Source organism: Poecile atricapillus, chromosome 12 (genome assembly GCF_030490865.1).
Source record: "Poecile atricapillus isolate bPoeAtr1 chromosome 12, bPoeAtr1.hap1, whole genome shotgun sequence".
Classification (NCBI taxonomy): Eukaryota; Metazoa; Chordata; class Aves; order Passeriformes; family Paridae; genus Poecile; species Poecile atricapillus.
Genome location: NC_081260.1, coordinates 4,004,137 through 4,017,748, shown reverse-complemented (window position 1 = coordinate 4,017,748; position 13,612 = coordinate 4,004,137). Strand labels below are relative to the sequence as shown.

Here is a 13,612-nt window from a genome sequence, read left to right as displayed (position 1 = left end):
ATGAGCCCTCCAAAGCAGCATTTGTGCATCTCACCAGCCTGCAGGCAGATAAAGCACAGAGACCACACTTCCCCAGAGACTTCAGGCACTGTCTTAACTTCTCCTGACCAACACAACAAAGACTGTATTTGGAACAAACAACACATTTTATTACAAGAAAAGAAACAAAACCAGGTCATGATTTCAGACCTCTAACACCTCTGTTGTTTTCTGTGGAGACTTTATGTTCATCCTTTGCACTTGGGAGTGTTTCAATCAAATGCGATCCGAAAGCTGCGCTCCTGCTCCTTGCGGCGACTCTCACAGACTTTTGTCACCTCTTCCACCTTTCTCTGCAGCACAGCTGTGGGAGAAACAAGGGTTAAATGTCACAGCCCAGAACAGAACCCTGCAGAGTTTTGCTTGCAGGAGAAAGAAAAACATTTAAGTGGGCCTTTTTGGTAAAACACCAGCAGATGCCAGGACTAACTTCTCATTAGAGACCTCTAATCAGGCACATCAGGAGAATTCAAGACCAGAGGGGACAGTGCTACTGAAGGTGAAGAGGAAGATTCCTCAGGCACCTTCAGGAATTCAGGGATGAACCACACCCACAAACATGCTTCTGCTTTCCACTCACATTCCCAAAAGGCTGCAGGATAAATCTCACCTGAGTTCTGGTCAATCCACTGCAGGGAATCCATGTGTGCATTCAAAATTTTACAGATCTGCTGAAGCTGAGTAGAGAGAGAAGGTGCGAGTCAGTTTTGAGAATGCATAAACACCAAGAGGAGTCAAAGGCAAGTTCCTCCTTGCACAGCTTCCCTAAGGCAGCAGCCACTTTGCCAGGGAAGTGTGTGCAGCAACCCTGCTACTTTGCTTCTCCATACCAGCAAAAAACCTGCACAGTTCAGCTGATATGTCTGTGGCTTTGGCTTCTTTTAATGTAGACCTAGGAACCAGCCCATAGTGAACATTCATCACCTTGAGCACGGAGTGGCAAAATTAAAAATGAATGTGGAAAAGCTCAGTCTCCAATACTGAAGGGAATTTTTTACTGAGAAAAAAGCTGCTGAGTACAGCCATAAGGAGCATCAAGATCAATACAATATAAATTATAAAAAATAAAAATATAAGCTTCCAATTACCGGGTCACTCGTGTCTGCTGGGCCTCTTGTTGTGTTCAAGTGCTCTGTGATGTCCTTCAGATCTTGTGCCATGCGCTTCAGCTGAGCATCGATGTTTTCAGCCAGTTTGTAGCTGCAGAGCACACAGGAAGCAAGATCAGAATGTTTGAAGAGAGCTTTGAAGACCTGCTTGCAGTCACACCAACTATGGGCAATGAGAATGAGCTTCCACATCTGCAGCCAAGGCTGGCAGAGACCTGGGAACAGCAGCCAGAGAAGCTCCATCACCCACAGGAAGGGTCTCCCAAGGCCTGTCTCCCTTGATCTACAGTCATTCAAGAGAGTGGAGAACTTCCTGGAAGGCTTTGTGGGAACTGAAGGAAGCAGCAAGCCTGGATTTAAGATTCCTTATCTCTTGAACCAGACAAACACTGCCTTTACCCTGCTATGATGCATCACCAAAGGCTTACGAGGACGCTCATGCCACACATAGTTCACTCTGTTCTCACCACTTCTGTCACTCAAGAATCATTAATTTTCTGAGATTATGCCAAAATTAGTAACCTCTTCCCAGACAGCTGATTACACCAACATACAAAGAACTTTTCAAGCTAATTCAAGGGCTTCCACTCACTGTTCTAGTTTCTAATGAGTAAAATCTATGTTGCCATGAGTAAAACAGGATTAAATATCTGACAGCAGGCAATCATGGTTCAATCCTGACACCCATCCCAACTCTATCTCCTGCTGACTGCTGTGACCACAGGACAGGGCTCATCCCCCATCCCCAGCAGATTTGTGCCTCACGTCCTCTCCCGTTCCTCATCGGCGTGCTGCAGGTAGATGGTGCCGCTCTGCTCCTTCACAGACTCCTCCAGAGGGGTCAGCAAGTCCTCCAGCTCTTTCTGCTGGGACAGAATGAAGTCGAGCTCCTGATCCAGTCTGCAAAGAGAAAATGCCAACTGCTTCCCTTTCATGTTGCACACATTGCAGAGCTGTCACACAAGCAGGCAGGACAGTGCAGAGAAGAAATTCAATCATTTCAAGCGCTCAGAGTCTCCTACCTCTTCTGATCAACCTTCACCTTCTCCACTTCTCTGTGTAACGAAGTGATCTGGAAACAGAAGACACTCCATTACAGCCTGAACACCAAGAAGTCAGCTTCCCAAAGAAGAGAGGTGCGAGGGAGAAAGCAGCACCATGCAAGTTCTACTGGAAACAAGAGACTGTTACATAAAGATTTACAGGCCAAAGATGGAATAAGGCAGGTTCAGCTTGGAATGATCCCCCTGAGAGAACCTGGTATCACAGAGTAAAGTCACAGAACACATTTCCAAGCCCCAAGGCCTAAAGACCAGAACAGACACACAGAGAGACCGTGAAAAGCACTCAGGTGGAGCTCACACCTATTTCTTTCACAAGCAGAAAGTCCCCCTCGATGGCTTGTTGCATCTATAACAGAGGCCTTTAAGGACCTGAGCAAGCAGAACGAGGTTCCACTGCAGGTCACCTCACCTTCTCCCCATTCTCTATCAGCATCCGGTCCCAGGCATTGACCTGTGTAGCCTGATGCAGGAAGTGCTTCTCTTGGTCTTCCAGTTCCAGGCTCCACTTGTTTATCAAACTCTCCAGCTGGGCATAAGTCATCACTGGGGGGGCACTGAGAGGGAGCAAGGTCAGGAAAGAGAAACACCACAACACTCACTTATTCCCCTTCCTCCTCCAGATGCCAGCATGAACAGGCAGCAAGTGGTCAGTGGTAACAAAACACACACCTGGTTGTGGAGGTTGTGGTTATGGCAGCTGTGGAGGTCACAGCTCCAATGGCACCAGTCGTAGTCAATGGCTTCAGATTCAAAGGAAAGCCAGAAGCAGAAGTAGTCCCTGGAAGAAGAGATTCAAGTCAAGCAAGAGGAGAGGACACACCTGGTACCTCACAAACAGAGAACAGGTCCAGGGTACACTGCCCATGGCTGTAGGAGCTGCAGTAGATCCCTCTGAAGGGAGCAACAGCAAATCCCAGCTCTGCCAAGAAGGGAATGAAAACATCCCTTGCCCACACCCTTGTCAGTCCCCTCAGTTCTCCTGGTAGAACCAAGAACTACCAGCACAGCCAGTTCCTCCCCTGCACCTCTGCAGCAGCTGAGAGAACTTCTAGGTTTTCACAAAGAGATGGAAAAGGATCACAGTCAGACTGTGTCATTTTCAGTTACTTGAGGGCTTTACAAATCAGAACTGCTCTGCTGCTACTCTCCCAAGTCAGGCTCCCTTCTCTTCAGCCACTTTCAGCATCTCCTTCCTACCAGTGGCAGTGCTTGTTGTGGCAGCTGTTGTTCCAGGAACTTTCAGTCCAAAGCCCAGTGTCCCCAGGCTGGCTGTCCCCGTGGAAGTGGCACCAACTGTAAAGAGAAGACACCATTAACAGGTTGCATAAGGCATGAAATGCAGGGCCCCTTGGACAAGTTGTGCCCAGCCTGCTCCCCCCTCCCACTGCAGCAACAGCAGCTCCTGCAGCCACAGGGAGCAGCAGCCACCTGCTCCTTTAGTGCCCCAGGGACAAACCTGCCCAGAGAGACTCACGTGAGAGGCCTGTGGTGGTGGAGGAGGAGGAGGCTGGGGCTGAAGAAGTGGCCACCGATGCAAACAACGAGGTCCCCGTGGAGCCCAGCACTGAGGTGGTGCTGGTGGTGGAGGCTGTGGTGGCAGCTGTGGATGTGACTGCAGAGACAAACAGCTCCATGTGTACAGGCAGAGCACACTGAGCTCCCACCCACCGCACAACAACCCTGCTGGGAGGCTGACACAAACTGCCCAGCCACACCTGGTTCTTGGCAATGTCAGCATTTTAACCTCCTTTTCCTCCTATTCTCCCTCCACTCGCTGTCTTTCACATTGTGCCCTCCAAGACTGCCTCCCTTCCACTGTGCTGCCCAAACAAGCACAGAACAGAATCTGGCATGTGGGACACAATCAGAAACACAGGACACAGTGTCCAGTGGCTCTAGGAGCTGCCACAGGTCACCCCTGCCAGGGCAAACTCACAGGAACAAACGCCTCTGGCTCCTTCCCACACCCCAGTGCATTTGTCTACTCCCAATAGTCAAATACTGCCAGGAGGATTTCCCAAAGCCTTGAGGAATTGTTTTCTAGAACAGCTTCCTACCTCCAAGCTTGGTTCCAAAGGACAGGGTGGGTGCCTGGCTGGTACTTGTGGTCAGCGTTGCCGTGGTTGTGCTGGTGGCTGCTGTTGAAGGCAGTGCCCCAAAGGTTAGACCTGGAAGCAGGAGCCAAAGGAAAAGATGGATTTTCTTCCTCCAGGCTGAAGAGCAATTGCTCCCCACCACTGCAGACCCTGGACAAGCCTATCAGAACCAGCTCTGGCTCCAGCCCCTGGCTCCACTGTGCCCCAGCAGAAGCCAGAGGCTGCAGAGCTCCACTCCACCCTCAGATATCCCCATGCCAAAGGCTCCCAGCTGCCCCCCCGGGCTGCTCCCCCACCTGTGGGCTGCCCCCCGAGGCTGAAGGGCGCTGCTGACGGGGTGGCCGCTCCCAGGGTGGCCGTGCTGGTGGTGGCAGCAGCCGCAGGGGCCGTGCCAAAGGTCAGCCCCGCGGACGTTGCCTGTGGAGCCGCGGTGCCGATGCTGAAGCCGGCTGTTCCCGCCTGAGTCGTGGTGCCACTGGAGAAGGTGAAGCCTCCTGTCGTCCCAGACGGAGCCGTGCTGGTGCTGCTGGTGCCAGCAGAGCCAAAGGAAAAGCCGGATGGGGCTGCTGCCTGACTCGAGGGTGTGCTGGTTGCAGCAGGGGCACTAAAAGAAAAGCCCCCCGTGATTCCAGGAGCTGAAGTGACAGTGCTGGCTCCAAAGTTCACTTTTGGGGTGTTTGCCCTAGGGAAAAAAGAAAAGAAGCCAATCTGCTTGAGGCACACGTCCACTCACGTCCACAGCTTGTCTTCTCCCTGACCATTTGCTGACAGCAGAAACCTCCTTTCCAAGAGATGCACACCCGGCCAGGCCAGAGTTGTGTCCCAACTCTGACAACAGACTCCATCCAGCTGCTGTCACCTGCCATCCCTCCTCTTTCTACTGACTCTCCCTCCATTACCTCCAGCCAGCCACCCAGGCACCACAGGACATTTTATGGCAGCATACGTGAAGCTGCTCCTTCTCACAGCTCACAATCAGCCTTTTTTGTTCTCTCTACACAAGGCTGGTTTTTTCCTGCTCGTCCCCATTTGAGCTCCCTTCCCACAGCTGCCATCTGGCACGCTTTGACAGCGGCAGCTCTGCAGAACCACTCCAGAACTCGCAGCCTCTCCTTAACGACAAATCCCTGCCAAACTGCCGAGAAAACCTTCCGAGCACTCCAGATCCGGGGCAGACAGAACGAGACGTTTTATATTCGGCGGCGGAGCTTTAGCGTTTCTTTGTGCACGCGTGTCCAGCCCAGCTGCAGACGGAAAGGCGGAACATCTGCTTCCCAGCACGTGTAGGAGCTGCCCCATGAAAACACCAGCCAGGCCAGGTCCCAGGGCCCGCTGAGCCCTTGCCCAAGGCGGCGATCGCTGCAGGGCGCTGGGAAGTGCCGGCCCCCAGGGCCAAGGCTCGTTCCCTGCAGAATGGCCGGCGGAGCCCTGGCCCGGCACCGACAGCCCCCGCTCCCTCCCTCCCTCGCTCGCTCGCTCCGTCCCTCGCTCTCTGCCGCTGCCCGCGCCCCGCCCGGGCCCGGCTCTCACCCCAGCGGGAAGGCGGCGGCTGCCGGGGCCGCGGGGGCCGCGGCGGCCGAGCCGAAGCTGAAGCCGGAGGGCTGCACGGCTGCGCCCGGCCTGCTGAAGGAGAAGAGCCCGGCGGGCTGGCTGCCGCCCGCCGCCGGCGCCGCGCTGCCGAAGCTGAAGGCGGTGGAGGCGGCGGCGGCGGCGGGCGCGGAGAAGGAGAAGCCGCTGGTGGCCGTGGTGGTGGCGGCGGCTCTGGGCGCGCCCAGGCTGAAGGCGCCGCCGGGCGCGGCCGCCCCGAAGCTGAACTGGCTCATGGCGCGGCGGCGGCGGCGGCGGCGCGGGCCGAGCTCCGGCAGGCGCGGCGGCGGCTCCGCGACCGCGCGCGGCGCGATGGCGTCACCGCGCCCCGCCCGGGCCCGCGCCTTCCCGCCCTCGGCACCCATTGGTCAATGCGGCCGCCACTCGCAGGTTCTCGGCTACGATTGGCTGTTGGGGCGTGAGGGGCGGGGCCTGTTCGCGTTGCTGTGGGGACGGGGGACGCGGCCGCGGGGCCGGGGTGAGAGACAGGGGACATCGGGACAGGGGACACCGGGACAGGGGACAGCGGGACAGGGACACCGGGACAGGGGACACCGGGACAGGGACACCGGGACAGGGGACACCGGGACAGGGGATACCGGGACAGGGACACCGGGACAGGGGACACCGGGACAGGGACACCGGGACAGGGGACACCGAGACTGGGGACACCGGGACAGGGACACCGGGACAGGGGATACCGGGACAGGGACACCGGGACAGGAGTGTGGGACAGGGGACACCGGGACAGGGACACCGGGACAGGGGACACCGGGACAGGGGACACCGGGACAGGGACACCGGGACAGGGGACACCGGGACCGGGGATACCGGGACAGGGACACCGGGACAGGGGACATCGGGACAGGGGATACCGGGACCGAGGACACCGGGACAGGGGACACCGGGACAGGGGATACCGGGACAGGGGACACCGGGACAGGGGACACCGGGACAGGAGTGCGGGACAGGGACACCGGGACAGGGACACCGGGACAGGGGATACCGGGACAGGGGTGCGGGACAGGGGACACCGGGACAGGGACACCGGGACCGGGGACACAGGGACAGGGGTGCGGGACAGGGGACACCAGTCCGAGGGTGCGGGACAAGGGACACGTACCTGTCAATCCAGGTCTCATTGAAACAGGCAGTATTAAATTAGGAACTTTTTTCAATGTCTGCTCTCTTTGATCATTACCTGACCTCTTTTTTCCCGTTTAAAACAACATCCTTTCATTCGAGAGGAATCTGCCCATTTAAATTAGATCATTTCTGGGGAATTGGGTGGGTTTTAGTTAAATGTGTTGATTGACTTACATTCCAATGGTAACACTGCTAATAGAAAAATAAATTTCTTGTTGAGAGCTCCTGACGTGTTGCAGAACAAGAAGCTTCAATTCCTTACTTAATTTCAGCTCAAATGCTAAGTGGAAAGAGCTGCTGGAGTTTGGACAATTATCTGGATATTACTGAAGGAAAATTCTTTTCTCTGATCAACAAATTCCAGGGTGCAACCAGTTCATATGGTTCAATGGCTGTTAGCTGTTGAAGTTCAGCATTCCATAAAGCCAGATAAGATAGCCTTTATCACTAAGTAGAAAGGAAATCAGCTGGCTGTGGAGGCCAAGAAATAAGTTTTTATAACTTAGAAACTAGATAATAAAGGCACTTTTCAACAGAGAAGGAAGCAATGTCAAAGTTATCATCATTGTCTGAGGATGGAGACATAGGAATGTGTTTGGCAGTTCAGTGAAAACACCTGTGCAGTAGAAAAATGATACTTACATTTCTGTTTTAAACTGCTACATACCGGATTTTTACCTTGTGCTTCAGGACACCAACACAAATGTACAGTGGTGCCTAGAGAGAACTCCTTACACAGTTTCCATGTAACTTCTGACTGTGCTGGTGCCTTCCCTTGCAATCAGCTGCTCCTACTGGTCTGTGCTGCACACAAGGGTTACACTGCATTTCTCTGTGCGCTCTTCTGGGACTACCCCACCTTCTCAGGTGCCCTTGGGTCAGAGATACCAGGCTCTGCAAGTAGAACCAGTGCTGAGGACTATGCTCCATCGAGGTTGGAGGTATCAACAAGGTCAAGTTGACCTGCATTCCATATCAAAATCACTCCTGTGGAGAAAAAAAAGACAGGTTATTGTCATAGGAACTCGTGTCTGGGAGGAACACAAGTTCCAGTGTATGGACATTGGAAGCAAGGACAGGTTACACAGGAAAATTAGGGAGCTGCTGTTCACCATTGCAGGGAGAAAATTCATGTGGTCAGAGCTTGATTGTTGTTCAAGCTTGCCAGCACTGTGAAGCACAGCAAAAAGGACTTGTTAAAACATATAAACAGCAAAAGGAGGATCAGAGATAACATCGGTCCGCACTTGATGAGGTCAGGCACCTCACAGATAGGGACATGGACAAAGCAGAGATGTTTAATGCCTTCTTCACCTCTGTCATTAACATCAGTGATGGGCCCTGGGACCCCCAGAGCTCTGTGTTGGAGGACTGTGAATAGGGGCAGGATAAGCTCCCAACCAAAACTGAACTTGTTTGAGGCTTGCTGCTCCAGCTGGATGCACATAAATCTATGGGGCACAATGGGGTTCATCCCAGGGTACTGAAAATGCTGGGCCTGTCATCACAGCGTCTCTCTCCATTATTTTTCAAGTCTTGGGAGCCTGGAGAGGTCCCTGCAGACTGGAAGCTGGCCAAAGTCCTAGTTTTCAAGACAGGCAAGACAGAAGACCCTGGTAATTACAGCCCTGTCAGTCTCACTTCAGTGCCCAGTAAAACAGAGTTATTTTTCTGGGCATTACTGAAAAACACTTGAGAGACAACACAATTTTTTGGTTTCCAGCAAGGAGCAGGTTTCTGGCTGAGTAAACTTCTCAGGATAAGTCTCTCATTCTTTTTAAGTTTCGGGATGGGGAGAGGGTGATAGTTGAGTTTATTTACACATGTATGTGTGTTTGTGTTTCCAGCTGCTCTCTTTGAAGCTCCAGGAACCCTTGCTGCCCGTGTCCTGGCAGAAGGAGGTGACCTGTTCCCACACGGTGGCACTGCTGGCCTGGCTGTGTCCCACACGTGTCCCCAGTGCCTGCCCAGGGAAGGGTCCTGGGAACAGCCCAGGGGACCTTGGCGTCTCACAGAATCACAGAATCGTGGCCCTCTGCAGCTGGTTGATGAATCACAGACCGATCTGGGTCACCTTCTGCTCCTCCTTGCAGGATTTTGGGGAAGGGGAAAGGCACTGGGTTACACCAGCACTGAAAACACTGTGTGGTGAGAACAGTCCAGCCAAACACCTCCTGTTGCTCCTGTTTTCCCTGCCTCAGCTCCTCCCCAGACCCCTCTTGTTTCTCCTCACTGCTGCCATGCTGAACCACTTTTTCCAAATATAAGCTCTCTGCAGCACCTCCAAACTCCATCCACACCTTTGCCCTCTAACCCTGTTCATCTCTCCCAACACCTCTATAACTCCTCCACACTCTTTCTTCCTCCCATGCTTTTCTCTGTGCCCACATTCCTGTCCTCTTTGCCCAGTGCTGCATTTGAGGCCTGGGCCAGAGCACAGACTTGTAGGAAGGCCTTTCCTTTCCTGAAGTCAGGAAAATGGGTCAGGTATGCAGGGCTCCGTCAGGTGCAAGGTCTGGTTGTGTTTGTGGACAAACAGCATGGACCTTGCAGGACCAGCATGGCTCTTCTGTGGCCATGCTGGACTCTCCTTGTGGCTCACACCCTGTCTGGCTCGGCTGTGGTGCTGAGCTTGAGGATTTGGGCCCTTCCATGCCATGAGGCACTCGGGCACCCATCGCTCTGATCAGCCCACGCAGCTGCTAAACTGGGTCCCTGCCTGTGTTTTCCTCTTGAGCGTGACTGTTTGTTAAATAATGTAGCAACACGAGGTTCCTTGAACTCAATTTATCCTGGGTGTAGCCATGGGAACAGCCGGCGGGGCGGTGGGGCCGTCAGATCTGCTGCAAGGCTCCGGGTTAGCCTGGCTGAGCTCCCTTAGCTGATGCTGTCCTGTCTGGCAGCTTGGCTTCTTCAGGCTTGTTTTCTTAGACTCTTCTTTAGCCAGCAGCATGACTGGGCTTTAAACCTGGGAAATGTCGAGGATGATGGGGCGTTTGGAGGAAGATGAGGCGTTTGGGAGCAGTCAGATGTGACAAAGGGGAGCAGTTGCACCCAAAAGATGCTGCAACTCCCTGTGCTGCCTGCAGTATATGGCTCGTGGGAAGAAAATAAGCATGAGTGCAAGTAGTTCAATGCTGTTCAAGCCTGTGCTTATTTCCAGTGCAGAAGCATCTTGAATCAAACCTGATTTCCTCCTTTATACCACAAAATGATGGGGTCCAAGGAGCTGAGGAAACACCACCCTTACAGTCACATATTCCCTGTCCCTCCTGAAGCGCACTCTCTCGCCCAGGCCATGGGTATGGAGGAGAGGGTGCCTGGGTGGCCAGCACAGCATCACTCCTTTGACTCAAACACTTCATTTTACCTGGAAAGGCATGAGACCATGTGACAGAAACCAGTGCTCAGGTGATATCACCAAACATGTGCTGCGTGTGTTGCCTGAGAGTCAGTGTTGAGCAACACATCGATGTGGACAGACAGTGCCCCATCCTGCATGGTGAGGATTGTGCCATGTCACTTTCCCCAGGGCTACACTTACACCTTACCACAGAAAGGACTTTCTCTGTTGATATTGGAGGCAGAAAGGACATGTCTGTACAGCTGTGGGTTTTTTTGCAGTCTGTAGGACCTGTGTCTGATACCATTCCTGATATCCTGCTTGGTTGAATCCTGTTTTGTTTCCAGCTCATCTTTCAAGATTTCAGAGCTGTTTCTTTGACCTCTCTTGACATTTTCAGATTGTGCTGTTTACTGTGTTTTCAGGTCAGTGCTGCAGGTGGGAACACTTGAGATTGAAGGTAGCTCCCTTATTTCCCTCCATTCATGGTTTGAAAGTAGCTTTTCTTACCTTCATTCAGGTTTGGTGTTTTGCTTCTGACATCTCTCCAGCTGGTCCTCAAGCCCCAGGCCTACACCCCAATCACATTCATGTTTCAATAGAGCTGTTCAGGACATTGAATCTGTACCAGGATATTGCAATGAGCCAAAGTTATACTTTACCAGTGTTTGGGATGCTTGCACCAGTTTTTATGGTTGCATGAAATATGGTTTCTGAAGTACAAAATAGCAAAATAGCCAATGATCTTGGGAGCATTCATGCTTCTGACCATGCTAGGAAGTTTTATCCCAAAAGCCAATCATCCCTTGAAGCATCTACCCTGGGCGGGTGAAAACACAGACCTTTATTTTCTTCTCCAAAGCTGCTTCTAAAGCAGGAAATGTCCACACCTCCTTCAGACTTGATCTCAATGTTCTTCACGGCACATATGTGTAATCTTAGCTGCTGCTGCTCCTCCTCTTTGCATCTTTTTTTATTCCCGCCCATTTAAGTAGCTCTATGATCTGAACTTTATCCCTAACATACTTGACCTTATTTTTCAGAAGATTATTCACAGACATCCCAAGAGCTTTTCATGGCGTGTGTCGAGCCCTTGGGCTAAAAGCTGTCTCCTGGTTTATTCTTGCCACCCAAGGAAAGGAGAACATGTTTGAGTGATTGTCATGGTTTAACCCCAGCCGGCAACTCAGCCCCACGCAGCTGCTCTCTCCCTTCCCGCCAGTGGGATGGGGGAGAGAATTGGAAAAGTAAAAGTGAGAAAACCTGTGGGTTTAGATAAAGGCAGTTTAATAACTAAAGCAAAAGTCGTGTATGCAAGCAAAGCTAAGCAAGGAATTAATCCACTGCCTCTCATGGCAGGCAGGAGTTCCAGGAAAGCAGGGCTCTGTGACATGTAACAGTGACTTGGGAAGCCAAACTCAGAATGTCTTCCCTTCTCCCCCAGCTTTATGTGCTGAGGGTGATGCCACATGCTCTGGGGTACCTCTGTGGTCAGCTGGGACCAGCTGTCCTGGCCGTGTCCCCCAGCTCCTTGTGCCCCCCGAGCTCCTCAGTGGTGAGGGTGAGGAGCAGGAAAGGCCCTGGCTGTGTGTAATCCCTGCTCAGTGATAACTCAAACATCCCTGTGTTACCAGCCCTGTTTCCTGCACAGAGCCAAACCCAGCCCCACAGCAGCTGCTGTCAAGGAAATTAAGTCTGCCCAGCCAAGCCCAGCACGGTGATGTACAGAAAACAGACACTCAGGCATTAGTGAGAGGAATGGGCTTTGCTGAATGAGGAGGTGGTGAGGAAAGGCCAGCTTTGATGCAAGCATCCATCAGCAGAGATCTGTGAGCCTACGGAAGCGTTCAACAGCCTGTGAACAGTTAGCAGGCTTCATATTCTCACCTCTCTATGTCTGACATCAGCAACAAGACAAAAATATATGCTCCTTACAGCAATACATGGGTCTTTTGGCATTTCTTGAGCTGATTTGTTTTCCCCAGTGTGAGGAAATAACACACAAAGTAGTTCTGTGATGGAGCATTTCCTAAATGGATGTAGTTTGGCAAACTGCAGCTACTAATTTTCCTTAGATAAGCTGGTATCAGAGTAGCTGGGTTTGAAACCTGGCACTTCTCTTCTGCATCTTTCAAAGCTCTCTCAAGGATGCCTGTGCCAGGAGTTGCTGCCAGAGTAGTTTGGAGGGATTAAGTTGTGTAGTGGATATAAACACTTATTGGAGGTGGTCAGAAAGGCATCTTCAGAGATAAGGATTGTTTGGCAAAGCCTTCTCCTCCCAGAACTCTCACTGTCCGCTGTGCCAGCACTGTGCTGTGCCCCATGAAGTCCTGGGGCTGCAGCCAGCAGCCCTGGCAAGGCTTGGGGGGGACGCAGCCTGTCCTGCCCTTGGTCCCAGCATTGCACAGGGGGTGAGCAGGAGCAGGCAGCGGTGCAAGGGGCCAGGGAAGAGCAGTGTTGTTTCCCCTCAGCTCACACTGCTGAAGGCACTGTGGCTCTCTCCATCCCATCACTGAGCTGGGAGCTTTAGTCCTGCATTTTCTGGGCAGCCTCTGATTTGCAAAAATCTTCCATGGGAAAGGGCAGCTGCATTCAGGGACAGCTGAGGGTAAACCTGTCTCCTCACACAGGACAGGGCTGCCTTTGCACTGTGGTTTGTGCTGCTTATTCCCTTTTATTCCTCATGAGGATTTTACTCAGCACTGAAGCTGGGTGGATTAGCTGCCTCTGCCTGTGACTTGTGAGGTAAAACATACCTGTTTTCAGCTGCAGAATCCCAGGCAGAAATCAGCCCGGTGGGACTCTGGTCATCCTAGCACAGCAGGGAGATGGGACTCCCTGAGCTTTGGGAAGGAGGCCAGAACCCACAGCAAGACCCTTGTTTGTGATCAGGCCCTGGGTGTCAGCTACAGGGACAGCTCTGCCCAGGCAGGTGGAAATTTATTGTGTGTTAACAGGATCCTGGCAGCTCCCTGGGCTGAGCTATGGGGACTTTGTTCTAGGAGCTGCTTCCGGGGGTTTTGTCCTGCCCCTTGCTGAGGATGCCCCTGGACCCAAAGCCTGCTCTCCTTGCCATGAAAACAAGGAGGTAATTGTTTTTCTCCCTGATATCTCTCCCCTGCTGCCTCCCTGGGCAGCACAGAGATGGAGCCAGCCTTGCCCCGGCCAGCAGCCAGGCCTGGGGTGGAACATCCTGCCAGTTCACAGTCTGAAAACATTGAAATAAAG

The 13,612-nt window shown here is 52.7% G+C and overlaps 1 protein-coding gene across 1 annotated transcript; it reads right to left on the bottom strand.

Moving 5' to 3' along the window:
* Nucleotides 1-48: 48 nt before the first annotated feature.
* Nucleotides 49-6,146, bottom strand: LOC131583534 (nuclear pore glycoprotein p62-like). Its single transcript, XM_058847747.1, has 12 exons — nt 5,839-6,146; nt 4,605-4,990; nt 4,270-4,380; nt 3,687-3,824; nt 3,410-3,505; nt 2,882-2,990; nt 2,622-2,766; nt 2,171-2,220; nt 1,914-2,048; nt 1,128-1,239; nt 650-716; nt 49-343 (listed from the first exon to the last, which is right to left on the bottom strand). Exons 1-12 carry the CDS (start codon nt 6,129-6,131, stop codon nt 252-254), a joined length of 1,734 nt encoding a protein of 577 aa, XP_058703730.1. The 5' UTR covers nt 6,132-6,146; the 3' UTR covers nt 49-251.
* Between the last annotated feature and the right edge of the window lie 7,466 nt (nt 6,147-13,612).

Bases quoted from the DNA above. Each gene is read 5' to 3' on its own strand.
- LOC131583534 (XM_058847747.1), bottom strand. From the start codon at position 6,131: ATGAGCCAGTTCAGCTTCGGGGCGGCCGCGCCCGGCGGCGCCTTCAGC. The intron at 4,991-5,838 runs GTGAGAGCCGGG...TTTTTTCCCTAG, and splicing joins GCCGCCGCCTTCCCGCTGGG to GGCAAACACCCCAAAAGTGA. The intron at 4,381-4,604 runs GTGGGGGAGCAG...TCCTGCTTCCAG, and splicing joins CCTCGGGGGGCAGCCCACAG to GTCTAACCTTTGGGGCACTG.